General features: G+C 60.8%; 1 protein-coding gene across 4 annotated transcripts in view; it reads left to right on the plus strand.

The window, feature by feature from the left end:
* Positions 1-27609, plus strand: part of card9 (caspase recruitment domain family, member 9) — a 69616-nt gene that overhangs the window by 31895 nt on the left and 10112 nt on the right. For all 4 annotated transcript variants that reach the window (XM_087998651.1, XM_087998648.1, XM_087998649.1 and 1 more), the window contains 4 exons: positions 18307-18632; positions 22363-22542; positions 26031-26174; positions 27204-27329. In XM_087998651.1, the coding sequence (XP_087854777.1) occupies positions 18307-18632; positions 22363-22542; positions 26031-26174; positions 27204-27329 (776 nt within the window). The remainder of the gene's footprint in view (positions 1-18306; positions 18633-22362; positions 22543-26030; positions 26175-27203; positions 27330-27609) is intronic.

A 27609-nucleotide genomic window follows, 5' to 3' on the forward strand; every position in this document is an offset into this window, starting at 1 on the left:
TGCCGCACTGTCGGAGGGTCAGAGCTGAGGGAGTGGGCACTGTCAGAGGGTCAGTGCTGAGGGAGTGCCGCACTGTCGGAGGGTTAGTGCTGAGGGAGCGCCGCACTGTCGGAGGGTCAGTGCTGAGGGAGTGGGCACTGTCACAGGGTCAGTGCTGAGGGAGTGTCGCACTGTCGGAGGGTCAGTGCTGAGGGAGTGCCGCACTGTCGGAGGGTCAGTGCTGAGGGAGTGGGCACTGTCGGAGGGTCAGTGCTGAGGGAGTGCCGCACTGTCGGAGGGTCAGTGCTGAGGGAGCGCCGCACAGTCGGAGGGTCAGTGCTGAGGGAGCGCCGCACTGTCTGAGGGTCAGTGCTGAGGGAGTGCCGCACTGTCGGAGGGTCAGTGCTGAGGGAGAGCCGCACTGTCGGAGGGTCAGTGCTGAGGGAGTGCCGCACTGTCGGAGGGTAAGTGCTGAGGGAGTGCTGCACTGTCAGAGGGTCAGTGCTGAGGGAGTGGGCACTGTCGGAGGGTCAGTGCGGAGGGAGTGCCCCACTGTCGGGGGGTCAGTGCTGAGGGAGTGTCGCACTGTCGGAGGGTCAGTGCTGAGGGAGTGCCGCACTGTCAGAGAGTCAGTGCTGAGGGAGTGGGCACTGTCAGAGGGTCAGTGCTGAGGGAGTGCCGCACTGTCGGGGGGTCATTGCGGAGGGAATGCCCCACTGTCGTGGGGTCAGTGCTTAGGGAGTGTCGCACTGTCGGAGGGTCAGTGCTGAGTGAGTGGGCACTGTCACAGGGTCAGTGCTGAGGGAGTGTCGCACTGTCGGAGGGTCAGTGCTGAGGGAGTGCCGCACTGTCGGAGGGTCAGTGCTGAGGGAGTGGGCACTGTCGGAGGGTCAGTGCTGAGGGAGTGCCGCACTGTCGGAGGGTCAGTGCTGAGGGAGCGCCGCACAGTCAGAGGGTCAGTGCTGAGGGAGCGCCGCACTGTCGGAGGGTCAGTGCTGAGGGAGAGCCGCACTGTCGGAGGGTCAGTGCTGAGGGTGTGCCGCACTGTCGGAGGGTAAGTGCTGAGGGAGTGCTGCACTGTCAGAGGGTCAGTGCTGAGGGAGTGGGCACTGTCGGAGGGTCAGTGCGGAGGGAGTGCCCCACTGTCGGGGGGTCAGTGCTGAGGGAGTGTCGCACTGTCGGGGGGTCAGTGCTGAGGGAGTGCCGCACTGTCAGAGAGTCAGTGCTGAGGGAGTGGGCACTGTCAGAGGGTCAGTGCTGAGGGAGTGCCCCACTGTCGGGGGGTCATTGCGGAGGGAATGCCCCACTGTCGGGGGGTCAGTGCTTAGGGAGTGTCGCACTGTCGGAGGGTCAGTGCTGAGGGAGTGGGCACTGTCGGAGGGTCAGTGCGGAGGGAGTGCCGCACTGTCGGAGGGTCAGTGCTGAGGGAGTGTCGCACTGTCGGAGGGTCAGTGCTGAGGGAGTGCCACACTGTCGGAGGGTCAGTGCTGAGGGAGTGCTGCACTGTCAGAGGGTCAGTGCTGAGGGAGTGGGCACTGTCGGAGGGTCAGTGCGGAGGGAGTGCCCCACTGTCGGGGGTCAGTGCTGAGGGAGTGTCGCACTGTCGGAGGGTCAGTGCTGAGGGAGTGCCGCACTGTCAGAGAGTCAGTGCTGAGGGAGTGGGCACTGTCAGAGGGTCAGTGCTGAGGGAGTGCCCCACTCTCAGGGGGTCATTGCGGAGGGAATGCCCCACTGTCGGGGGTCAGTGCTGAGGGAGTGTCGCACTGTCGGAGTGTCAGTGCTGAGGGAGTGGGCACTGTCGGAGGGTCAGTGCTGAGGGGGTGCCACACTGTCGGAGGGTCAGTGCTGAGGGAGTGTCGCACTGTCGGAGGGTCAGAGCAGACGGAGTGCCGCACTGTCGGAGGGTCAGTGCTGAGGGGTGCCACACTGTTGGAGGGTCAGAGCTGAGGGAATGACACAGTGTCGGAGGGTCAGTGCTGAGGGAGTGCCGCACTGTCGGAGGGTTAGTGCTGAGGGAGTGCTGCACTGTCAGAGGGTCAGTGCTGAGGGAGTGGGCACTATCGGGGGGTCAGTGCTGAGGGAGTGTCGCACTGTCGGAGGGTCAGTGCTGAGGGAGTGCCGCACTGTCAGAGAGTCAGTGCTGAGGGAGTGCCACACTGTCGGGGGGTCATTGCGGAGGGAATGCCCCACTGTCGGGGGGTCAGTGCTGAGGGAGTGTCGCACTGTCGGAGGGTCAGTGCTGAGGGAGTGCCGCACTGTCGGAGGGTCAGTGCTGAGGGAGCGCCACACTCTCCTCAGAGGGTCAGTGCTGAGGGGGTGTCGCACTGTCGGAGGGTCAGTGCTGAGGGAGGGTCAGTGCTGAGGGAGTGCCGCACTGTCGGAGGGTCAGTGCTGAGGGAGGGTCAGTGCTGAGGGAGGGTCAGTGCTGAGGGAGTGCCGCACTGTCGGAGGGTCAGTGCTGAGGGGGTATCGCACTGTCGGAAGGTCAGTGCTGAGGGGGTGTCGCACTGTCGGAGGGTCAGTGCTGAGGGAGGGTCAGTGCTGAGGGAGGGTCAGTGCTGAGGGAGTGCCGCACTGTCGGAGGGTCAGTGCTGAGGGAGGGTCAGTGCTGAGGGAGGGTCAGTGCTGAGGGAGTGCCGCACTGTCGGAGGGTCAGTGCTGAGGGAGGGTCAGTGCTGAGGGAGTGCCGCACTGTCGGAGGGTCAGTGCTGAGGGAGGGTCAGTTCTGACGGAGTGTCGCACTGTCGGAGGGTCAGTGCTGAGGGAGTGTCGCACTGTAGGAGGGTCGGAGCTGAGGGAGTGCCACACTGTCGGAGAGTCAGTGCTGAGGGAGTGCCGCACTGTCGGAGGGTCAGTGCTGAGGGAGTGCCGCGCTGTCGGAGGGTCAGTGCTGAGGGAGTGCCGCACTGTCGGAGGGTCAGTGCTGAGGGAGTGTCGCATTGTCGGAGGGTCAGTGCTGAGGGAGTGCCGCACTGTCAGAGGGTCAGTGCTGAGGGAGTGCCGCACTGTCGGAGGGTCAGTGCTGAGGGAGTGTTGCACTGTCGGAGGGTCAGTGCTGAGGGAGTGCCACACTGTCGGAGGGTCAGTGCTGAGGGAGTGGGCACTGTCGGAGGGTCAGTGCTGAGGGACTGCCGCACTGTCGGAGGGCCAGAGCTGAGGGGGTGCCACACTGTCGGAGGGTCAGAGCTGAAGGAGTGGGCACTGTCGGAGGGTCAGTGCGGAGGGATTGCCGCACTGTCGGAGGGTCAGTGCTGAGGGAGTGTCGCACTGTCGGAGGGTCAGTGCTGAGGGAGTGTCGCACTGTCGGAGGGTCAGTGCTGAGGGAGTGAGCACTGTCGGAGGGTCAGTGCTGAGGGAGTGGGCACTGTCGGAGGGTCAGTGCTGAGGGAGTGCCGCACTGTAGGAGGGTCAGTGCTGAGGGAGTGCCGCACTGTCGGAGGGTCAGAGCTGAAGGAGTGGGCACTGTCGGAGGGTCAGTGCGGAGGGAGTGCCGCACTGTCGGAGGGTCAGTGCTGAGGGAGTGTCGCACTGTCGGAGGGTCAGTGCTGAGGGAGTGAGCACTGTCGGAGGGTCAGTGCTGAGGGAGTGGGCACTGTCGGAGGGTCAGTGTGGAGGGAGTGCCGCACTGTCGGAGGGTCAGTGCTGAGGGAGTGCCGCACTGTCGGAGGGTCAGTGCTGAGGGAGTGCCGCACTGTCGGAGGGTCAGTGCTGAGGGAGTGTCGCAATGTTGGAGGGTCAGTGCTGAGGGAGTGTCGCACTGCCGGAGGGTCAGAGCAGACGGAGTGCCGCACTGTCGGAGGGTCAGTGCTGAGGGAGTGTCGCAATGTTGGAGGGTCAGTGCTGAGGGAGCGCCGCACTGTCTGAGGGTCAGTGCTGAGGGAGTGCCGCACTGTCGGAGGGTCAGTGCTGAGGGAGTGCTGCACTGTCGGAGGGTTAGTGCTGAGGTAGTGCCGCACTGTCGGAGGGTCAGTGCTGAGGGAGTGCCGCACTGTCGGAGGGTCAGTGCTGAGGGAGTGGGCACTGTCGGAGGGTCAGTGCTGAGGGAGTGCCGCACTTTCGGAGGGTCAGTGCTGAGGGAGTGCTGCACTGTCGGAGGGTCAGTGCTGAGGGAGTGGGCACTGTCGGAGGGTCAGTGCTGAGAGAGTGCCGCACTGTCGGAGGGTCAGTGCTGAGGGAGTGCCGCACTGTCGGAGGGTCAGTGCTGAGGGAGTGCCGCACTGTCGGAGTGTCAGTGCGGAGAAAGTGCCGCACTGTCGGAGGGTCAGTGCTGAGGGAGTGGGCACAGTTGGAGGGTCAGTGCTGAGGGAGTGCCGCACTGTCGGAGGGTCAGTGCTGAGGGAGTGCCGCACTGTTGGAGGGTCAGAGCTGAGGGAATGACGCAGTGTCAGAGGGTCAGTGCTGAGGGTGTGGGCACGGTCGGAGGGTCAGTGCTGAGGGAGTGCCGCACTGTCGGAGGGTCAGAGCTGAGGGAGTGGGCACTGTCAGAGGGTCAGTGCTGAGGGAGTGCCGCACTGTCGGAGGGTTAGTGCTGAGGGAGCGCCGCACTGTCGGAGGGTCAGTGCTGAGGGAGTGGGCACTGTCACAGGGTCAGTGCTGAGGGAGTGTCGCACTGTCGGAGGGTCAGTGCTGAGGGAGTGCCGCACTGTCGGAGGGTCAGTGCTGAGGGAGTGGGCACTGTCGGAGGGTCAGTGCTGAGGGAGTGCCGCACTGTCGGAGGGTCAGTGCTGAGGGAGCGCCGCACAGTCGGAGGGTCAGTGCTGAGGGAGCGCCGCACTGTCTGAGGGTCAGTGCTGAGGGAGTGCCGCACTGTCGGAGGGTCAGTGCTGAGGGAGAGCCGCACTGTCGGAGGGTCAGTGCTGAGGGAGTGCCGCACTGTCGGAGGGTAAGTGCTGAGGGAGTGCTGCACTGTCAGAGGGTCAGTGCTGAGGGAGTGGGCACTGTCGGAGGGTCAGTGCGGAGGGAGTGCCCCACTGTCGGGGGGTCAGTGCTGAGGGAGTGTCGCACTGTCGGAGGGTCAGTGCTGAGGGAGTGCCGCACTGTCAGAGAGTCAGTGCTGAGGGAGTGGGCACTGTCAGAGGGTCAGTGCTGAGGGAGTGCCGCACTGTCGGGGGGTCATTGCGGAGGGAATGCCCCACTGTCGTGGGGTCAGTGCTTAGGGAGTGTCGCACTGTCGGAGGGTCAGTGCTGAGTGAGTGGGCACTGTCACAGGGTCAGTGCTGAGGGAGTGTCGCACTGTCGGAGGGTCAGTGCTGAGGGAGTGCCGCACTGTCGGAGGGTCAGTGCTGAGGGAGTGGGCACTGTCGGAGGGTCAGTGCTGAGGGAGTGCCGCACTGTCGGAGGGTCAGTGCTGAGGGAGCGCCGCACAGTCAGAGGGTCAGTGCTGAGGGAGCGCCGCACTGTCGGAGGGTCAGTGCTGAGGGAGAGCCGCACTGTCGGAGGGTCAGTGCTGAGGGTGTGCCGCACTGTCGGAGGGTAAGTGCTGAGGGAGTGCTGCACTGTCAGAGGGTCAGTGCTGAGGGAGTGGGCACTGTCGGAGGGTCAGTGCGGAGGGAGTGCCCCACTGTCGGGGGGTCAGTGCTGAGGGAGTGTCGCACTGTCGGGGGGTCAGTGCTGAGGGAGTGCCGCACTGTCAGAGAGTCAGTGCTGAGGGAGTGGGCACTGTCAGAGGGTCAGTGCTGAGGGAGTGCCCCACTGTCGGGGGGTCATTGCGGAGGGAATGCCCCACTGTCGGGGGGTCAGTGCTTAGGGAGTGTCGCACTGTCGGAGGGTCAGTGCTGAGGGAGTGGGCACTGTCGGAGGGTCAGTGCGGAGGGAGTGCCGCACTGTCGGAGGGTCAGTGCTGAGGGAGTGTCGCACTGTCGGAGGGTCAGTGCTGAGGGAGTGCCACACTGTCGGAGGGTCAGTGCTGAGGGAGTGCTGCACTGTCAGAGGGTCAGTGCTGAGGGAGTGGGCACTGTCGGAGGGTCAGTGCGGAGGGAGTGCCCCACTGTCGGGGGGTCAGTGCTGAGGGAGTGTCGCACTGTCGGAGGGTCAGTGCTGAGGGAGTGCCGCACTGTCAGAGAGTCAGTGCTGAGGGAGTGGGCACTGTCAGAGGGTCAGTGCTGAGGGAGTGCCCCACTCTCAGGGGGTCATTGCGGAGGGAATGCCCCACTGTCGGGGGGTCAGTGCTGAGGGAGTGTCGCACTGTCGGAGTGTCAGTGCTGAGGGAGTGGGCACTGTCGGAGGGTCAGTGCTGAGGGGGTGCCACACTGTCGGAGGGTCAGTGCTGAGGGAGTGTCGCACTGTCGGAGGGTCAGAGCAGACGGAGTGCCGCACTGTCGGAGGGTCAGTGCTGAGGGGGTGCCACACTGTTGGAGGGTCAGAGCTGAGGGAATGACACAGTGTCGGAGGGTCAGTGCTGAGGGAGTGCCGCACTGTCGGAGGGTTAGTGCTGAGGGAGTGCTGCACTGTCAGAGGGTCAGTGCTGAGGGAGTGGGCACTATCGGGGGGTCAGTGCTGAGGGAGTGTCGCACTGTCGGAGGGTCAGTGCTGAGGGAGTGCCGCACTGTCAGAGAGTCAGTGCTGAGGGAGTGCCACACTGTCGGGGGGTCATTGCGGAGGGAATGCCCCACTGTCGGGGGGTCAGTGCTGAGGGAGTGTCGCACTGTCGGAGGGTCAGTGCTGAGGGAGTGGGCACTGTCGGAGGGTCAGTGCGGAGGGAGTGCCGCACTGTCGGAGGGTCAGTGCTGAGGGAGTGTCGCACTGTCGGAGGGTCAGTGCTGAGGGAGTGTCGCACTGTCGGAGGGTCAGAGCTGAGGGAGTGCCGCACTGTCGGAGGGTCAGTGCTGAGGGAGTGCCGTACTGTCGGAGGGTCAGTGCTGAGGGAGTGCCGCACTGTCGGAGGGTCAGTGCTGAGGGAGTGCCGTACTGTAGGAGGATCTGTGCTGAGGGAGTGCCGCACTGTCGGAGGGTCAGTGCTGAGGGAGTGCCGCACTGTCGGAGGGTCAGTGCTGAGGGGGTGCAACACTGTTGGAGGGTCAGAGGTGAGGGAGCGCCACACTGTCAGAGGGTCAGTGCTGAGGGAGTGCCGCACTGTCGTAGGGTCAGTGCTGAGGGAGTGTTGTACTGTCGGAGGGTCAGTGCTGAGGGAGTGCCACACTGTCGGAGGGTCAGAGCTGAGGGGGTGAGCACTGTCGGAGGGTCAGTGCTGAGGGAGTGGGCACTGTCAGAGGGTCAGTGCTGAGGGAGAGCCGCGCTGTTGCAGGGTCAGTGCTGAGGGAGTGCCGCACTGTCGGAGGGTCAGTGCTGAGAGAGTGCCGCACTGTCGGAGGGTCAGTGCTGAGGGAGTGCCGCACTGTCGGAGGGTCAGTGCTAAGGGAGGGTCAGTGCTGACGGAGTGTCGCACTGTCGGAGGGTCAGTGCTGAGGGAGTGTCGCACTGTAGGAGGGTCGGAGCTGAGGGAGTGCCACACTGTCGGAGGGTCAGTGCTGAGGGAGTGCCGCACTGTCGGAGGGTCAGTGCTGAGGGAGTGCCGCACTGTCAGAGGGTCAGTGCTGAGGGAGTGCCGCACTGTCGGAGGGTCAGTGCTGAGGGAGCGCCGCACTGTCGGAGGGTCAGTGCTGAGGGAGTGTCGCACTGTAGGAGGGTCAGAGCTGAGGGAGTGCCACACTGTCGGAGGGTCAGTGCTGAGGGAGTGCCGCACTGTCGGAGGGTCAGTGCTGAGGGAGTACCGCACTGTCGGAGGGTCAGTGCTGAGGGAGTGCCGCATTGTCGGAGGGTCAGTGCTGAGGGAGTGCCGCACTGTCAGAGGGTCAGTGCTGAGGGAGTGCCGCACTGTCGGAGGGTCAGTGCTGAGGGAGTGTTGCACTGTCGGAGGGTCAGTGCTGAGGGAGCGCCGCACTGTAGGAGGGTCAGAGCTGAGGGAGTGCCACACTGTCGGAGGGTCAGTGCTGAGGGAGTGCCGCACTGTCGGAGGGTCAGTGCTGAGGGAGTACCGCACTGTCGGAGGGTCAGTGCTGAGGGAGTGCCGCATTGTCGGAGGGTCTGTGCTGAGGGAGTGCCGCACTGTCAGAGGGTCAGTGCTGAGGGAGTGCCGCACTGTCGGAGGGTCAGTGCTGAGGGAGTGTTGCACTGTCGGAGGGTCAGTGCTGAGGGAGTGAGCACTGTCGGAGGGTCAGTGCTGAGGGAGTGTCGCACTGTCGGAGGGTCAGTGCTGAGGGAGTGAGCACTGTCGGAGGGTCAGTGCTGAGGGAGTGGGCACTGTCGGAGGGTCAGTGCTGAGGGAGTGCCGCACTGTAGGAGGGTCAGTGCTGAGGGAGTGCCGCACTGTCGGAGGGTTAGTGCTGAGGGAGTGTCGCACTGTCGGAGGGTCAGTGCTGAGGGAGTGAGCACTGTCGGAGGGTCAGTGCTGAGGGAGTGGGCACTGTCGGAGGGTAAGTGCGGAGGGAGTGCCGCACTGTCGGAGGGTCAGTGCTGAGGGAGTGCCGCACTGTCAGAGGGTTAGTGCTGAGGGAGTGCCGCACTGTCAGAGGGTCAGTGCTGAGGGAGTGGGCACTGTCGGAGGGTCAGTGCTGAGGGAGTACCGCACTGTCGGAGTGTCAGTGCGGTGAAAGTGCCGCACTGTTGGAGGGTTAGTGCTGAGGTAGTGCCGCACTGTCGGAGGGTCAGTGCTGAGGGAGTGCCGCACTGTCGGAGGGTCAGTGCTGAGGGAGTGGGCACTGTCGGAGGGTCAGTGCTGAGGGAGTGGGCACTGTCGGAGGGTCAGTGCTGAGAGAGTGCCGCACTGTCGGAGGGTCAGTGCTGAGGGAGTGCCGCACTGTCGGAGGGTCAGTGCTGAGGGAGTGCCGCACTGTCGGAGTGTCAGTGCGGAGAAAGTGCCGCACTGTCGGAGGGTCAGTGCTGAGGGAGTGGGCACAGTTGGAGGGTAAGTGCTGAGGAAGTGCTGCACTGTTGGAGGGTCAGAGCTGAGGGAATGACGCAGTGTCAGAGGGTCAGTGCTGAGGATGTGGGCACGGTCGGAGGGTCAGTGCTGAGGGAGTGCCGCACTGTCGGAGGGTCAGAGCTGAGGGAGTGGGCACAGTCGGAGGGTCAGTGCTGAGGGAGTGCCGCACTGTCGGAGGGTTAGTGCTGAGGGAGCGCCTCACTGTCGGAGGGTCAGTGCTGAGGGAGTGGGCACTGTCACAGGGTCAGTGCTGAGGGAGTGTCGCACTGTCGGAGGGTCAGTGCTGAGGGAGTGCCGCACTGTCGGAGGGTCAGTGCTGAGGGAGTGGGCACTGTCGGAGGGTCAGTGCTGAGGGAGTGCCGCACTGTCGGAGGGTCAGTGCTGAGGGAGCGCCGCACAGTCGGAGGGTCAGTGCTGAGGGAGCGCCGCACTGTCTGAGGGTCAGTGCTGAGGGAGTGCCGCACTGTCGGAGGATCAGTGCTGAGGGAGAGCCGCACTGTCGGAGGGTCAGTGCTGAGGGAGTGCCGCACTGTCGGAGGGTAAGTGCTGAGGGAGTGCTGCACTGTCAGAGGGTCAGTGCTGAGGGAGTGGGCACTGTCAGAGGGTCAGTGCTGAGGGAGTGCCCCACTGTCGGGGGGTCATTGCGGAGGGAATGCCCCACTGTCGGGGGGTCAGTGCTTAGGGAGTGTCGCACTGTCGGAGGGTCAGTGCTGAGTGAGTGGGCACTGTCACAGGGTCAGTGCTGAGGGAGTGTCGCACTGTCGGAGGGTCAGTGCTGAGGGAGTGCCGCACTGTCGGAGGGTCAGTGCTGAGGGAGTGGGCACTGTCGGAGGGTCAGTGCTGAGGGAGTGCCGCACTGTCGGAGGGTCAGTGCTGAGGGAGCGCCGCACAGTCGGAGGGTCAGTGCTGAGGGAGCGCCGCACTGTCTGTGGGTCAGTGCTGAGGGAGTGCCGCACTGTCGGAGGGTCAGTGCTGAGGGAGAGCCGCACTGTCGGAGGGTCAGTGCTGAGGGAGTGCCGCACTGTCGGAGGGTCAGTGCTGAGGGAGTGCTGCACTGTCAGAGGGTCAGTGCTGAGGGAGTGGGCACTGTCGGAGGGTCAGTGCGGAGGGAGTGCCCCACTGTCGGGGGGTCAGTGCTGAGGGAGTGTCGCACTGTCGGCGGGTCAGTGCTGAGGGAGTGCCGCACTGTCAGAGACTCAGTGCTGAGGGAGTGGGCACTGTCAGAGGGTCAGTGCTGAGGGAGTGGGCACTGTCAGAGGGTCAGTGCTGAGGGAGTGCCCCACTGTCGGGGGGTCATTGCGGAGGGAATGCCCCACTGTCGGGGGGTCAGTGCTTAGGGAGTGTCGCACTGTCGGAGGGTCAGTGCTGAGGGAGTGGGCACTGTCGGAGGGTCAGTGCGGAGGGAGTGCCGCACTGTCGGAGGGTCAGTGCTGAGGGAGTGTCGCACTGTCGGAGGGTCAGTGCTGAGGGAGTGCCACACTGTCGGAGGGTCAGTGCTGAGGGGGTGCCACACTGTCGGAGGGTCAGTGCTGAGGGAGTGTCGCACTGTCGGAGGGTCAGAGCAGACGGAGTGCCGCACTGTCGGAGGGTCAGTGCTGAGGGAGTGTCGCAATGTTGGAGGGTCAGTGCTGAGGGAGTGTCGCACTGTCGGAGGGTCAGAGCAGACGGAGTGCCGCACTGTCGGAGGGTCAGTGCTGAGGGAGTGTCGCAATGTTGGAGGGTCAGTGCTGAGGGAGCGCCGCACTGTCTGTGGGTCAGTGCTGAGGGAATGCCGCACTGTCGGAGGGTCAGTGCTGAGGGAGAGCCGCACTGTCGAAGGGTCAGTGCTGAGGGAGTGCCGCACTGTCGGAGGGTAAGTGCTGAGGGAGTGCTGCACTGTCAGAGGGTCAGTGCTGAGGGAGTGGGCACTGTCAGAGGGTCAGTGCTGAGGGAGTGCCCCACTGTCGGGGGGTCATTGCGGAGGGAATGCCCCACTGTCGGGGGGTCAGTGCTTAGGGAGTGTCGCACTGTCGGAGGGTCAGTGCTGAGTGAGTGGGCACTGTTACAGGGTCAGTGCTGAGGGAGTGTCGCACTGTCGGAGGGTCAGTGCTGAGGGAGTGCCGCACTGTCGGAGGGTCAGTGCTGAGGGAGTGGGCACTGTCGGAGGGTCAGTGCTGAGGGAGTGCCGCACTGTCGGAGGGTCAGTGCTGAGGGAGCGCCGCACAGTCGGAGGGTCAGTGCTGAGGGAGCGCCGCACTGTCTGAGGGTCAGTGCTGAGGGAGTGCCGCACTGTCGGAGGGTCAGTGCTGAGGGAGAGCCGCACTGTCGGAGGGTCAGTGCTGAGGGAGTGCCGCACTGTCGGAGGGTAAGTGCTGAGGGAGTGCTGCACTGTCAGAGGGTCAGTGCTGAGGGAGTGGGCACTGTCGGAGGGTCAGTGCGGAGGGAGTGCCCCACTGTCGGGGGGTCAGTGCTGAGGGAGTGTCGCACTGTCGGCGAGTCAGTGCTGAGGGAGTGCCGCACTGTCAGAGAGTCAGTGCTGAGGGAGTGGGCACTGTCAGAGGGTCAGTGCTGAGGGAGTGCCCCATTGTCGGAGGGTCATTGCGGAGGGAATGCCCCACTGTCGGGGGGTCAGTGCTTAGGGAGTGTCGCACTGTCGGAGGGTCAGTGCTGAGGGAGTGGGCACTGTCGGAGGGTCAGTGCGGAGGGAGTGCCGCACTGTCGGAGGGTCAGTGCTGAGGGAGTGTCGCACTGTCGGAGGGTCAGTGCTGAGGGAGTGCCACACTGTCGGAGGGTCAGTGCTGAGGGAGTGCTGCACTGTCAGAGGGTCAGTGCTGAGGGAGTGGGCACTGTCGGAGGGTCAGTGCCGAGGGAGTGCCCCACTGTCGGGGGGTCAGTGCTGAGGGAGTGTCGCACTGTCGGAGGGTCAGTGCTGAGGGTTTGCCGCACTGTCAGAGAGTCAGTGCTGAGGGAGTGGGCACTGTCACAGGGTCAGTGCTGAGGGAGTGCCCCACTGTCGGGGGGGTCATTGCGGAGGGAATGCCCCACTGTCGGGGGGTCAGTGCTGAGGGAGTGTCGCACTGTCGGAGGGTCAGTGCTGAGGGAGTGGGCACTGTCGGAGGGTCAGTGCTGAGGGAGTGCCGCACTGTCGGAGGGTCAGTGCTGAGGGAGTGTCGCACTGTCGGAGGGTCAGTGCTGAGGGAGTGTCGCACTGTCGGAGGGTCAGTGCTGAGGGGGTGCCACACTGTCGGAGGGTCAGTGCTGAGGGAGTGTCGCACTGTCGGAGGGTCAGAGCAGACGGAGTGCCGCACTGTCGGAGGGTCAGTGCTGAGGGAGTGTCGCAATGTTGGAGGGTCAGTGCTGAGGGAGTGCCGCACTGTCGGAGGGTCAGAGCAGACGGAGTGCTGCACTGTCAGAGGGTCAGTGCTGAGGGAGTGGGCACTATCGGGGGGTCAGTGCTGAGGGAGTGTCGCACTGTCGGAGGGTCAGTGCTGAGGGAGTGCCGCACTGTCAGAGAGTCAGTGCTGAGGGAGTGGGCACTGTCAGAGGGTCAGTGCTGAGGGAGTGCCCCACTGTCGGGGGGTCATTGCGGAGGGAATGCCCCACTGTCGGGGGGTCAGTGCTGAGGGAGTGTCGCACTGTCGGTGGGTCAGTGCTGAGGGAGTGGGCACTGTCGGAGGGTCAGTGCGGAGGGAGTGCCGCACTGTCGGAGGGTCAGTGCTGAGGGAGTGTCGCACTGTCGGAGGGTCAGTGCTGAGGGAGTGCCGCACTGTCGGAGGGTCAGTGCTGAGGGAGTGCCGCACTGTCGGAGGGTCAGTGCTGAGGGAGTGCCGCACTGTCGGAGTGTCAGTGCGGAGAAAGTGCCGCACTGTCGGAGGGTCAGTGCTGAGGGAGTGGGCACAGTTGGAGGGTCAGTGCTGAGGGAGTGCCGCACTGTCGGAGGGTAAGTGCTGAGGGAGTGCTGCACTGTTGGAGGGTCAGAGCTGAGGGAATGACGCAGTGTCAGAGGGTCAGTGCTGAGGATGTGGGCACGGTCGGAGGGTCAGTGCTGAGGGAGTGCCGCACTGTCGGAGGGTCAGAGCTGAGGGAGTGGGCACTGTCGGAGGGTCAGTGCTGAGGGAGTGCCGCACTGTCGGAGGGTTAGTGCTGAGGGAGCGCCTCACTGTCGGAGGGTCAGTGCTGAGGGAGTGGGCACTGTCACAGGGTCAGTGCTGAGGGAGTGTCGCACTGTCGGAGGGTCAGTGCTGAGGGAGTGCCGCACTGTCGGAGGGTCAGTGCTGAGGGAGTGGGCACTGTCGGAGGGTCAGTGCTGAGGGAGTGCCGCACTGTCGGAGGGTCAGTGCTGAGGGAGCGCCGCACAGTCGGAGGGTCAGTGCTGAGGGAGCGCCGCACTGTCTGAGGGTCAGTGCTGAGGGAGTGCCGCACTGTCGGAGGATCAGTGCTGAGGGAGAGCCGCACTGTCGGAGGGTCAGTGCTGAGGGAGTGCCGCACTGTCGGAGGGTAAGTGCTGAGGGAGTGCTGCACTGTCAGAGGGTCAGTGCTGAGGGAGTGGGCACTGTCAGAGGGTCAGTGCTGAGGGAGTGCCCCACTGTCGGGGGGTCATTGCGGAGGGAATGCCCCACTGTCGGGGGGTCAGTGCTTAGGGAGTGTCGCACTGTCGGAGGGTCAGTGCTGAGTGAGTGGGCACTGTCACAGGGTCAGTGCTGAGGGAGTGTCGCACTGTCGGAGGGTCAGTGCTGAGGGAGTGCCGCACTGTCGGAGGGTCAGTGCTGAGGGAGTGGGCACTGTCGGAGGGTCAGTGCTGAGGGAGTGCCGCACTGTCGGAGGGTCAGTGCTGAGGGAGCGCCGCACAGTCGGAGGGTCAGTGCTGAGGGAGCGCCGCACTGTCTGTGGGTCAGTGCTGAGGGAGTGCCGCACTGTCGGAGGGTCAGTGCTGAGGGAGAGCCGCACTGTCGGAGGGTCAGTGCTGAGGGAGTGCCGCACTGTCGGCGGGTCAGTGCTGAGGGAGTGGGCACTGTCAGAGGGTCAGTGCTGAGGGAGTGCCCCACTGTCGGGGGGTCATTGCGGAGGGAATGCCCCACTGTCGGGGGGTCAGTGCTTAGGGAGTGTCGCACTGTCGGAGGGTCAGTGCTGAGGGAGTGGGCACTGTCGGAGGGTCAGTGCGGAGGGAGTGCCGCACTGTCGGAGGGTCAGTGCTGAGGGAGTGTCGCACTGTCGGAGGGTCAGTGCTGAGGGAGTGCCACACTGTCGGAGGGTCAGTGCTGAGGGGGTGCCACACTGTCGGAGGGTCAGTGCTGAGGGAGTGTCGCACTGTCGGAGGGTCAGAGCAGACGGAGTGCCGCACTGTCGGAGGGTCAGTGCTGAGGGAGTGTCGCAATGTTGGAGGGTCAGTGCTGAGGGAGTGTCGCACTGTCGGAGGGTCAGAGCAGACGGAGTGCCGCACTGTCGGAGGGTCAGTGCTGAGGGAGTGTCGCAATGTTGGAGGGTCAGTGCTGAGGGAGCGCCGCACTGTCGGAGGGTCAGTGCTGAGGGAGAGCCGCACTGTCGAAGGGTCAGTGCTGAGGGAGTGCCGCACTGTCGGAGGGTAAGTGCTGAGGGAGTGCTGCACTGTCAGAGGGTCAGTGCTGAGGGAGTGGGCACTGTCAGAGGGTCAGTGCTGAGGGAGTGCCCCACTGTCGGGGGGTCATTGCGGAGGGAATGCCCCACTGTCGGGGGGTCAGTGCTTAGGGAGTGTCGCACTGTCGGAGGGTCAGTGCTGAGTGAGTGGGCACTGTTACAGGGTCAGTGCTGAGGGAGTGTCGCACTGTCGGAGGGTCAGTGCTGAGGGAGTGCCGCACTGTCGGAGGGTCAGTGCTGAGGGAGTGGGCACTGTCGGAGGGTCAGTGCTGAGGGAGTGCCGCACTGTCGGAGGGTCAGTGCTGAGGGAGCGCCGCACAGTCGGAGGGTCAGTGCTGAGGGAGCGCCGCACTGTCTGAGGGTCAGTGCTGAGGGAGTGCCGCACTGTCGGAGGGTCAGTGCTGAGGGAGAGCCGCACTGTCGGAGGGTCAGTGCTGAGGGAGTGCCGCACTGTCGGAGGGTAAGTGCTGAGGGAGTGCTGCACTGTCAGAGGGTCAGTGCTGAGGGAGTGGGCACTGTCGGAGGGTCAGTGCGGAGGGAGTGCCCCACTGTCGGGGGGTCAGTGCTGAGGGAGTGTCGCACTGTCGGCGGGTCAGTGCTGAGGGAGTGCCGCACTGTCAGAGAGTCAGTGCTGAGGGAGTGGGCACTGTCAGAGGGTCAGTGCTGAGGGAGTGCCCCATTGTCGGGGGGTCATTGCGGAGGGAATGCCCCACTGTCGGGGGGTCAGTGCTTAGGGAGTGTCGCACTGTCGGAGGGTCAGTGCTGAGGGAGTGGGCACTGTCGGAGGGTCAGTGCGGAGGGAGTGCCGCACTGTCGGAGGGTCAGTGCTGAGGGAGTGTCGCACTGTCGGAGGGTCAGTGCTGAGGGAGTGCCACACTGTCGGAGGGTCAGTGCTGAGGGAGTGCTGCACTGTCAGAGGGTCAGTGCTGAGGGAGTGGGCACTGTCGGAGGGTCAGTGCCGAGGGAGTGCCCCACTGTCGGGGGGTCAGTGCTGAGGGAGTGTCGCACTGTCGGAGGGTCAGTGCTGAGGGTTTGCCGCACTGTCAGAGATTCAGTGCTGAGGGAGTGGGCACTGTCACAGGGTCAGTGCTGAGGGAGTGCCCCACTGTCGGGGGGTCATTGCGGAGGGAATGCCCCACTGTCGGGGGGTCAGTGCTGAGGGAGTGTCGCACTGTCGGAGGGTCAGTGCTGAGGGAGTGGGCACTGTCGGAGGGTCAGTGCTGAGGGAGTGCCGCACTGTCGGAGGGTCAGTGCTGAGGGAGTGTCGCACTGTCGGAGGGTCAGTGCTGAGGGAGTGTCGCACTGTCGGAGGGTCAGTGCTGAGGGGGTGCCACACTGTCGGAGGGTCAGTGCTGAGGGAGTGTCGCACTGTCGGAGGGTCAGTGCTGAGGGAGTGTCGCAATGTTGGAGGGTCAGTGCGGAGGGAGTGCCGCACTGTCGGATGGTCAGTGCTGAGGGAGTGTCGCACTGTCGGAGGGTCAGAGCTGAGGGAGTGCCGCACTGTCGGAGGGTCAGTGCTGAGGGAGTGCCGTACTGTCGGAGGGTCAGTGCTGAGGGAGTGCCGCACTGTCGGAGAGTCAGTGCTGAGGGAGTGCCGCACTGTCGGAGGGTCAGTGCTGAGGGAGTGGGCACTGTCGGAGGGTCAGTGCTGAGAGGGTGCAACACTGTTGGAGGGTCAGAGCTGAGGGAGTGCCACACTGTCAGAGGGTCAGTGCTGAGGGAGTGCCGCACTGTGGGAGGGTCAGTGCTGAGGGAGTGTTGTACTGTCGGAGGGTCAGTGCTGAGGGAGTGCCACACTGTCGGAGGGTCAGAGCTGAGGGGGTGAGCACTGTCGGAGGGTCAGTGCTGAGGGAGTGGGCACTGTCAGAGGGTCAGTGCTGAGGGAGAGCCGCGCTGTTGCAGGGTCAGTGCTGAGGGAGTGCCGCACTGTCGGAGGGTCAGTGCTGAGAGAGTGCCGCACTGTCGGAGGGTTAGTGCTGAGGGAGTGCCGCACTGTCGGAGGGTCAGTGCTGAGGGAGTGCCGCACTGTCGGAGGGTCAGTGCTGAGGGAGTGGGCACTGTCGGAGGGTCAGTGCAGAGGGAGTGCCGCACTGTCGGAGGGTCAGTGCTGAGCGAGTGCTGCACTGTCGGAGGGTCAGTGCTGAGAGAGTGCCGCACTGTCGGAGGGTTAGTGCTGAGGGAGTGCCGCACTGTCGGAGGGTCAGTGCTGAGGGAGTGCCGCACTGTCGGAGGGTAAGTGCTGAGGGAGTGCTGCACTGTCAGAGGGTCAGTGCTGAGGGAGAGCCGCACTGTCGGAGGGTCAGTGCTGAGGGAGTGGGCACTGTCGGAGGGTCAGTGCTGAGGGAGTGCCGCACTTTCGGAGGGTCAGTGCTGAGGGAGTGCTGCACTGTCGGAGGGTCAGTGCTGAGGGAGTGCCCCACTGTCGGGGGGTCATTGCGGAGGGAATGCCCCACTGTCGGGGGGTCAGTGCTTAGGGAGTGTCGCACTGTCGGAGGGTCAGTGCTGAGTGAGTGGGCACTGTCACAGGGTCAGTGCTGAGGGAGTGTCGCACTGTTGGAGGGTCAGTGCTGAGGGAGTGCCGCACTGTCGGAGGGTCAGTGCTGAGGGAGTGGGCACTGTCGGAGGGTCAGTGCTGAGGGAGTGCCGCACTGTCGGAGGGTCAGTGCTGAGGGAGCGCCGCACAGTCGGAGGGTCAGTGCTGAGGGAGCGCCGCACTGTCTGAGGGTCAGTGCTGAGGGAGTGCCGCACTGTCGGAGGGTCAGTGCTGAGTGAATGGGCACTGTCGGAGGGTCAGTGCTGAGGGAGTGCCGCACTGTCGGAGGGTCAGTGCTGAGGGAGTGTCCCACTGTGGGAGGGTCAGTGCTGAGGGAGTGCCGCACTGTCGGAGGGTCAGTGCTGAGGGAGTGCCGCACTGTCGTAGGGTCAGTGCTGAGTGAATGGGCACTGTCGGAGGGTCAGTGCTGAGGGAGTGCTGCACTGTCGGAGGGTCAGTGCTGAGGGAGCGCCGCACTGTCAGAGGGTCAGTGCTGAGTGAATGGGCACTGTCGGAGGGTCAGTGCTGAGGGAGTGCCGCACAGTCGGAGGGTCAGTGCTGAGGGAGTGCCGCACTGTCGGAGGGTCAGTGCTGAGGGAGTGCTGCACTGTCGGAGGGTCAGTGCTGAGGGAGAGCCGCATTGTGGGAGGGTCAGTGCTGAGGGAGTGGGCACTGTCGGAGGGTCAGTGCTGAGGGAGTGCTGCACTGTCGGAAGGTCAGCGCTGTGGGAGTCCCGCACTGTCGGAGGGTCAGTGCTGAGGGAGTGCTGCACTGTCGGAGGGTCAGTGCTGAGGGAGTGCTGCACTGTCGGAGGGTCAGTGCTGAGGGAGTGCTGCACTGTCGGAGCAAAGCTGGGGAGATCTCTCTGATATGCTGTCAATTTCTTCCTCCATGTATCGCGCTTAATTTATTGTTGATGCTGGAACCTGCCTGTGCACAATGTAGATTCTCTTTTCCTCATCGTGAAACCTTCACCACACTCCAATTGATTGTGAATTGGCCCTGATGTCCCTGACGATGATCTCTTGGCTGTTTTAATTGGCTTTGATGTCCGTTGAGGCCAGCTGCAGACATCAGTGTGCTGCCTCCCACAGTCAATCGCCCGGTGACTCACACCGTAACGATTCACTTCGCCAGAAAGAGGCAGCTAAGGGACAGCTGGATTCCCAGCTCAGAGCCACTCCCAACTCCGACAGGGACATTGGGAGATGGAAATGGTTCGGGTTAATGTTCAGGATGTTGCTGGAGGCTATCAGATTCAGCTGGGTGTGTGTTCCCTCAGATGCGGGTGGAGAGTCGAGCCTGACCCAGTTACTGATGGTGGAGGTGCAGAAGCAGCAACAAGTAGCTATCTGCAGTAACAAGCAGCTGCAGGAACTGACCATAGAGCTGACCCAGAAAGACCATCACATCAAACAGCTCCAGGTCAAACTGAACGAGCTGCAGAAATACCAGGAACGGTTCTGGAAGGTGAGGGAAGAACGAAACAGTTACAGCGAGGAGCTGAAGAGCTGCAAGGAAGAGAATTACAAATGGGCGAAGGACTTTGCGATACAGAGCGAGGAAAAGAATACCGCGCTGATGAGGAACCGCGACCTGCAGCTGGAGGTAGGTTCATTGCCTTGGAATGCAGCTGTGATCTCTCTTCATCCCAATCCTGCTCAAGCCTGTACACATTCCCCTGCCTCTGAACCCCTCTCCAACACCACAACATCGCTCACATTCCTCCCTTCAATGAAAACTTACACCCAATTCTGAAGGAACAAACCCTTTCCCATTCACTCCCACCGTCCACAATCCCAATGGACCCAAACCCTTTCCCATTCACTCCCACCGTCCACAATCCCAATGGACCCAAACCCTTTCCCATTCACTCCCACCGTCCACAATCCCAATGGACACAAACCCTTTCCCATTCACTCCCACCGTCCACAATCCCAATGGACCCAAACCCTTTCCCATTCACTCCCACCGTCCACAATCCCAATGGACCCAAACCCTTTCCCATTCACTCCCCCGTCCACAATCCCAATGGACCCACACCCTTTCCCATTCACTCCCACCGTCCACAATCCCAATGGACCCAAACCCTTTCCCATTCACTCCCACCGTCCACAATCCCAATGGACCCACACCCTTTCCCATTCACTCCCACCGTCCACAATCCCAATGGACCCACACCCTTTCCCATTCACTCCCACCGTCCACAATCCCAATGGACCCAAACCCTTTCCCATTCACTCCCACCGTCCACAATCCCAATGGACCCAAACCCTTTCCCATTCACTCCCACCGTCCACAATCCCAATGGACCCAAACCCTTTCCCATTCACTCCCACCGTCCACAATCCCAATGGACCCAAACCCTTTCCCATTCACTCCCACCGTCCACAATCCCAATGGACCCAAACCCTTTCCCATTCACTCCCACCGTCCACAATCCCAATGGACCCAAACCCTTTCCCATTCACTCCCACCGTCCACAATCCCAATGGACCCAAACCCTTTCCCATTCACTCCCACCGTCCACAATCCCAATGGACCCACACCCTTTCCCATTCACTCCCACCGTCCACAATCCCAATGGACCCAAACCCTTTCCCATTCACTCCCACCGTCCACAATCCCAATGGACCCAAACCCTTTCCCATTCACTCCCACCGTCCACAATCCCAATGGACCCAAACCCTTTCCCATTCACTCCCACCGTCCACAATCCCAATGGACCCAAACCCTTTCCCATTCACTCCCACCGTCCACAATCCCAATGGACCCAAACCCTTTCCCATTCACTCCCACCGTCCACAATCCCAATGGACCCAAACCCTTTCCCATTCACTCCCACCGTCCACAATCCCAATGGACCCAAACCCTTTCCCATTCACTCCCACCGTCCACAATCCCAATGGACCCAAACCCTTTCCCATTCACTCCCACCGTCCACAATCCCAATGGACCCAAACCCTTTCCCATTCACTCCCACCGTCCACAATCCCAATGGACCCAAACCCTTTCCCATTCACTCCCACCGTCCACAATCCCAATGGACCCAAACCCTTTCCCATTCACTCCCACCGTCCACAATCCCAATGGACCCAAACCCTTTCCCATTCACTCCCACCGTCCACAATCCCAATGGACCCAAACCCTTTCCCATTCACTCCCACCGTCCACAATCCCAATGGACCCAAACCCTTTCCCATTCACTCCCACCGTCCACAATCCCAATGGACCCAAACCCTTTCCCATTCACTCCCACCGTCCACAATCCCAATGGACCCAAACCCTTTCCCATTCACTCCCACCGTCCACAATCCCAATGGACCCAACCCTTTCCCATTCACAGCCTTTGGACGCAGTACCAATGATGGTCTTCCTAGATGCTGGCATTGGGCCCAGTCTATGTGGAGGTGAGTGTATCCCAGTAGGGAGCTCTGTGCTGTCGTTGTAGGGGAGGGTTCTGTGCTGTCAGTGTTGGGGGGCTCTGTGCTGTCAGTGTTGGGGAGCTCTGTGCTGTCAGTGTTGGGGGGGCTCTGTGCTGTCAGTGTTGGGGGGCGCTGTGCTGTCAGTGTTGGGGGGGCTCTGTGCTCTCGGTGTTGGGGGAGCTCTGTGCTGTCGGTGTTGGGGGGCTCTGTGCTGTCAGTGTTGGGGGAGCTCTGTGCTGTCAGTGTTGGGGGGGCATTGTGCTGTCAGTGTTGGGGGGGCACTGTGCTGTCAGTGTTGGGGGGGCGCTGTGCTGTCGGTGTTGGGGGGGCGCTGTGCTGTCAGTGTTGGGGGGGCACTGTGCTGTCAGTGTTGGGGGAGCTCTGTGCTGTCAGTGTTGGGGGGGCTCTGTGCTGTCAGTGTTGGGGAGCTCTGTGCTGTCAGTGTTGGGGGGGCGCTGTGCTGTCAGTGTTGGGGGGGCACTGTGCTGTCAGTGTTGGGGGGGCTCTGTGCTGTCAGTGTTGGGGGGGCTCTGTGCTGTCGGTGTTGGGGGGCTCTGTGCTGTCAGTGTTGGGGGGGCTCTGTGCTGTCAGTGTTGGGGGGGCTCTGTGCTGTCGGTGTTGGGGGGCTCTGTGCTGTCAGTGTTGGGGGGGCTCTGTGCTGTCAGTGTTGGGGGGGCTCTGTGCTGTCAGTGTTGGGGGTCTCTGTGCTGTCAGTGTTGGGGAGCTCTGTGCTGTCAGTGTTGGGGGGGCTCTGTGCTGTCAGTGTTGGGGGGGCTCTGTGCTGTCGGTGTTGGGGGGCTCTGTGCTGTCGGTGTTGGGGGGGCTCTGTGCTGTCGGTGTTGGGGGGGCGCTGTGCTGTCGGTGTTGGGGGGAGCTCTGTGCTGTCGGTGTTGGGGGGAGCTCTGTGCTGTCAGTGTTGGGGGGGCTCTGTGCTCTCGGTATTGGGGAGCTCTGTGCTGTCGGTGTTGGGGGGGCGCTGTGCTGTCAGTGTTGGGGGGAGCTCTGTGCTGTCGGTGTTGGGGGGAGCTCTGTGCTGTCGGTGTTGGGGGTCTCTGTGCTGTCAGTGTTGGGGAGCTCTGTGCTGTCAGTGTTGGGGGAGCTCTGTGCTGTCGGTGTTGGGGGGGCGCTGTGCTGTCAGTGTTGGGGGTCTCTGTGCTGTCGGTGTTGGGGGGGCGCTGTGCTGTCAGTGTTGGGGGTCTCTGTGCTGTCGGTGTTGGGGGTCTCTGTGCTGTCGGTGTTGGGGGTCTCTGTGCTCTCGGCGTTGGGGGGCTCTGTACTGTCGGCGTTGGGGGGGCTCTGTGCTGTCGGCGTTGGGGGGGCTCTGTGCTCTCAGTGTTGGGGAGGCTCTGTGCTGTCGGTGTTGGGGGGGCTCTGTGCTGTCGGTGTTGGGGGGGCTCTGTGCTGTCGGCGTTGGGGTTCTCTGTGCTGTCGGTGTTGGGGGGGCTCTGTGCTGTCGGCGTTGGGGTTCTCTGTGCTGTCGGTGTTGGGGGGGCTCTGTGCTGTCGGCGTTGGGGTTCTCTGTGCTGTCAGTGTTGGGGGGCTCTGTGCTGTCGGTGTTGGGGGCTCTGTGCTCTCGGTGTTGGGGGGCTCTGTGCTCTCGGCGTTGGGGAGCTGTGTGCTGTCGGCGTTGGGGGGCTCTGTGCTCTCGGCGTTGGGGGGCTCTGTGCTCTCGGCGTTGGGGGGCTCTGTGCTGTCGGCGTTGGGGGGCTCTGTGCTGTCGGTGTTGGGGGGTCTCTGTGCTCTCGGCGTTGGGGGGCTCTGTGCTCTCGGCGTTGGGGGACTCTGTGCTGTCGGTGTTGGGGGGCTCTGTGCTGTCGGTGTTGGGGGGTCTCTGTGCTCTCGGCGTTGGGGGGCTCTGTGCTGTCGGTGTTGCGTGTTGAGGTGTGTACTCTGTGATCCTGTCTCTGCTGCAGATTGAGAGACTGAAGCACAACCTGATGTTGGCTGAGGATGGTTATAAGGTCGAGCGGACGCACACCATGAAGCTGAAACACGCCATGGAGCAGAGACCGACACAGGAAGTGATCTGGGAACTTCAGCGCGAGAACGATCTGCTCAAGGCCAAGCTGCAGGAACTTGCCCCTCCCCAGAAGGTACCCATTGTTCGCGGCTGTTTCTGTGACGGTCCTCCAGGGGGGGGGTCTGACCCAGCCAGGAAAAATGCTCCATCATTGGGCCCGGAGCGACTGCCTTCCTCTCCTCATTTATTACCTCCAGAGGTCAGAGTGCCCTCCATGAACCTCAGCTCAGTCTAAGCCCCTCTGCCCAGCTCCTGACTGAGTCCTGCTCCCCCAGCGCTGTCCCGGCTGACTCGACACTACCTCCCAAACCCTCACCCTGGTTTCCAATTCCCTTCATGTTCCTCCCTCTCTGTGTCTCTGCGATTTCCTCCAGCCTCCAATCTTGGTCCTTTAAGCCTCCCCTGATTCCGGTCCCTCCCCCATCGGTGGGTAACTCCTCTCAGCCCCTTGGGCCCGGAGCTCCGGAATTCCCTCCTGAGCCCTGTCCTTTGAGATGCTGCTCAAATCTTTGGCGCGGTGTTTTGTCATGGCGGGATGGAGAGTTAATGCTGGCCCAGCACGTGCTGTGAACGCAAACCGTCGGACACACTGTCCCCCACCCCCCATCCCCCCATCCCCCCATCCCCCATCCCCCCATCCCCCCATCCCCCCATCCCCCCATCCCCCATCCCCCATCCCCCATCCCCCATCTCCCCCCCCCCCCCTCCATGACACATTGTTTGATGATGCTCCTGCAAAACACCTTGGAACAGGTCACTGCTACAAAGGTGCTTTAGAAATGCACATTGTTGCTGGTTTTGTGTGTGTCCAGCCTTTGGTTGGATTCATCCTGCCCACAAGGTGGAGGCTATTCAGCCCTTCGGGTCTGTGCTGGTAATTGTGGAATACTATCCTGCTCTCTCACCAAAATCCAGCTCAAAGCTGGAGTCACTGGGAAGGAACTGCACTGAGGATTGCTCCTGCTATCCCAGAATTCCCAGACTGTGAAGGAGATTCGGCCCATCGTCTCTGTTCCAGCTCATTCAACCAGCCTCCTTACCCAGCGCCAATCTGCTGCCTTTCCCCCCCCCCAGAGCCCTGCACACTATCTCTCTCCAACCCCCTCCCTGATGCCTCCCCCACATTCCCAGGCTGTGCATTCCAGACCCTAACCACCCACTGGGTACAAAAGGGTTCTTCCTCACACCCAATCTTGGTCTTTACTCTTTTGTGAGTGGGAACAGTTTCTCCCGATCTGTTCTGTCCAGCTCCCCCACTCCGTGACTGAAAATCTCTATTCAATCTCCTCTGTCTCCAGGGAGAACAGTCCCAATCTCTTCGATCTCTCCTCATCACCGAAGGTCCTCATACCTGGAACCATTCTTATAAACTACTCTCCCTCCAGAGCACCCCATCTTTCCCATAATGTGGTGTCTGGAGCTGTACACAACACTCTAGCTGAGCCCCAACACATGTCTTGTTCCGAATGGATATTCCCTCCCTGCTCCTATTAGTGAGGCTTGTATTAGTAATAACATTAGCAAATTGGCTGATGATACTAAGCTGGGTGGCAGGGTGAAATGTGAGGAGGATGTTAGGAGATTACAGGGTGACCTGGACAAGCTAGGTGAGTGGGCAGATGCATGGCAGATGCAGTTTAATGTGGATAAATGTGTGGTTATCCACTTTGGTGGCAAGAACAGGAAGGCAGATTACTACTTCAATGGAGTCAAGTTAGGTAAAAGGGCAGTAGAAAGAGATCTGGGTGTTCTTGTACACCAGTCAATGAAGGTAAGCATGCAGGTACAGCAGGTAGTGAAGAAGGCTAATAGCATGCTGGCCTTCATAACAAGAGGGATTGAGTATAGAAGCAAAGAGGTTCTTCTGCAGCTGTACAGGGCCCTGGTGAGACCACACCTGGAGTACTGCGTGCAGTTCTGGTCTCCAAATTTGAGGAAAGACATTCTGGCTATTGAGGGAGTGCAGCGTAGGTTCATGAGGTCAATTCCTGGAATGGCGGGACTATCTTACGCTGAAAGACTGGAACGACTGGGCTTGTATACCCTTGAGTTTAGAAGACTGAGAGGGGATCTGATTGAACCGTATAAGATTATTAAAGGATTGAACACTCTGGAGGCAGGAAACATGTTTCCGCTGATGGGTGAGTGCCGAACCAGAGGACACAGCTTAAAAATACAGGGGTAGACCATTTAGGACAGAGATGAGGAGAAACTTCTTCACCCAGAGAGTGGTGGCTGTGTGGAATGCTCTGCCCCAGAGGGCAGTGGAGGCCCAGTCTCTGGATTCATTTAAGAAAGAGTTGGATAGAGCTCTCAAGGATTGTGGAATCAAGGGTTATGGAGATAAGGCAGGAACAGGATACTGATTAAGGATGATCAGCCATGATCATATTGAATGGTGGTGTTGGCTCGAAGGGCAGAATGGCCTACTCCTGCACCTATTGTCTATTGTCTCCCTTTCCCAAACTGATTCCCAACAGAGCAGGACTCGGAGACAGTGAGGAAAGGAATGGATGACCTGCTGAATTGCCTGAGTTTGTGTTGTTCTGTGGGAAGGTGGCGGGGGGGGGGGGATCAGAGTGAACACAGTGTCTCGGAGAGTCTCCTGTCCTGGGGGACATGCGTGTTGGCTGCTGCAGTGAGCTGTGCGGATGGCTGACATGGTGGACTCCTTCCTCATTCTGTGGAACATTTCAGTGACTGAGAGGAGAACATGCAAACATTCACTCCCAGAAAGACAGTGATTTCTCTAGCAGACTGCACCATGGGTAAAGAATGGCCCATCCACAAATCCTAGTCCTCGCTCCCAAACTCCACAACTTCTTGTTCACTGCTGAGGGGTGACCCCGGAGCGTCGGAGGCTGAGGGGCGATCTTATAGAGGTTTACAAAATTATGAGGGGCATGGATAGGATAAATAGACAAAGTCTTTTCCCTGGGGTCGGGGAGTCCAGAACTAGAGGGCATAGGTTTAGGGTGAGAGGGGAAAGATATAAAAGAGACCTCAGGGGCAACTTTTTCACACAGAGGGTGGTACGTGTATGAAATGAGCTGCCAGAGGAAGTGGTGGAGGCTGGTACAATTGCAACATTTAAGAGGCATTTGAATGGGTATATGAATAGGAAGGGTTTGGAGGGATATGGGCCGGGTCCTGGCAGGTGGGACAAGATTGGGTTGGGATATCTGGTCGGCATGAACGGGTTGGACCGAAGGGTCTGTTTCTATGCTGTACATCTCTATGACTCTAATCCAAAGACTAATAGCAAGCCAGAGGAATGACCAGTCACCCTGATTCAGTGAACAGACTGAACCCTTGAATTTAATAAAGTTTAGATGTGAAAATGACATTGAGTTGAAAGTGCTTCTTGTATATTTTATTGTGCCAGTTATTTTGGGTCTCCTTCATTTGTGAGGGTCCATTTAAACAGGCTCCATTGTGTTTGCGTGTATCCAATTGCATTGTAATTCATTCCATTTCCTGACTTAACCTCCGTATTGCAGTGAGTTTACGGGAATGAGTTGTGGTACTCAGTAACGGAATCTGCTTTTATTTGATGTGAAGGTTGACAAGGCGGATAAAAACAAGATGTACATTCAGATCCTGGAAGATGACCGAAGGACAGCACTGGAGGAACATCACGACCTGGTCAATACTATTTACAATCTCCACAAAGGGCTGCGGGATGTGGAAGAATTGCGGGACAAGGTGTGTATTTAACGATATTCTCAGGATATCTCTGTCACTGCCTGGACCAACATTTTCTGACCGTGCCCCATTGCTCCAGAAAGGATGGCGCCCTCCTGGACCAGAGGAAGGAGGTTTGGTCTGACCAAGTGACTAGTTTGGAGTTCAGTCATGTTTCTATGGGCAAAAGCAAATTACTGCGGATGCTGGAATCTGAAACCAAAAGAGCAAATGCTGGAAAATCTCAGCAGGTCTGGCAGCTTGTGTAAGGAGAGAACAGAGCTGGCGTTTCGAGTCAAAGCTTTGACAAAGGGTCAGTCAGACTCGAAACGTCAGCTCTTTTCTCTCCTTACACATGCTGCCAGACCTGCTGAGATTTTCCAGCATTTTCTCTCTTATGTTTCTGTGGGACTGGAGTCACATGTAATCGCAGAGCCAGCAGGTTCCCTTCGCTCAGGGCGATGCTGGAAGGTCAGCCTGGATTAAAGGTCACCCCCACCCTCCACACCCCGAGTCCTCGCTGTTCCCCCTCCCCCCCTCCCCTTACAGTGGGAAGGAGCTAGATTTTGAAACACAGGCCTCCCAGGTTTTGGGAATGAATTTTCCCAGCCCCAGTGCAGATCCCCCAGTCGATCAGTCTGGTCAGGTTACCTCACCAACAAACCAACATGAAGCAGTTACTGTGTAACGGGACCATTTACTGGACTTTCATCAACTTCAGACAGATATTAAACTACAGGCAGGGGTCACAAAACAAGATACTGATCATAACCAACTCCCACTCCTCACCTTCCCCAGCAGGTAACCCTTTCCTTCTCAGTACTGCCTCCTGCTGGTGGTGCATGAAGTTTGGAGACTGGTTTCAGTGTGATGCCCCATCTGGTGGAAGAGCTCACTGCCCCAGAGTTTCACAAGATGGTTCTCAGAAATGGCTCCCTCCTGATGTTAACCTCCTTCGAGTGGGGAGAACATTCCAGGGATCACATTGCCAGCAGACAGTGCTGCTCCATAACCCAGGCTCTCTCTCTCTCTCTCTCTGTCTCTCTGAAGTACCTGGAAGAGAAGGAGCTGTTTGAGATGCGGTGTGTGACTCTGCAGAAGGATTCCCAGATGTACAGAGATCGCATTGAAGCAACATTGAAACAAATGCAGGAAGTGGCGACAGAGAGAGATCAGGTAACTCAAGGAAGACAACAAACTTTAAACTGTAGCAGGAACAGAAATTGCTGGAAAAGCTCAGCAGGTCTGGCAGCATCTGTGGAGAGAAATCGGAGATAATGTTTCTGGGTTTTGAGGAAAGGTTGGTTAACCCTGATTTCTCTCCACAGATGCTGCCAGATCTGCTGAGCTTTTCCAACAATTTCTGTTTGTGGTTCTGATTTCCAATATCTGCAGATCTTTCTGTTTTTATTGAGTATTAAACTTTAAGCTGTAACATGCTCTGAGACAATCTCAC

Source organism: Chiloscyllium plagiosum, unplaced genomic scaffold (assembly GCF_037043375.1).
Source record: "Chiloscyllium plagiosum isolate Xiang-an unplaced genomic scaffold, Cpla_swu_hap1 HiC_scaffold_21, whole genome shotgun sequence".
Lineage (NCBI taxonomy): Eukaryota > Metazoa > Chordata > Chondrichthyes > Orectolobiformes > Hemiscylliidae > Chiloscyllium > Chiloscyllium plagiosum.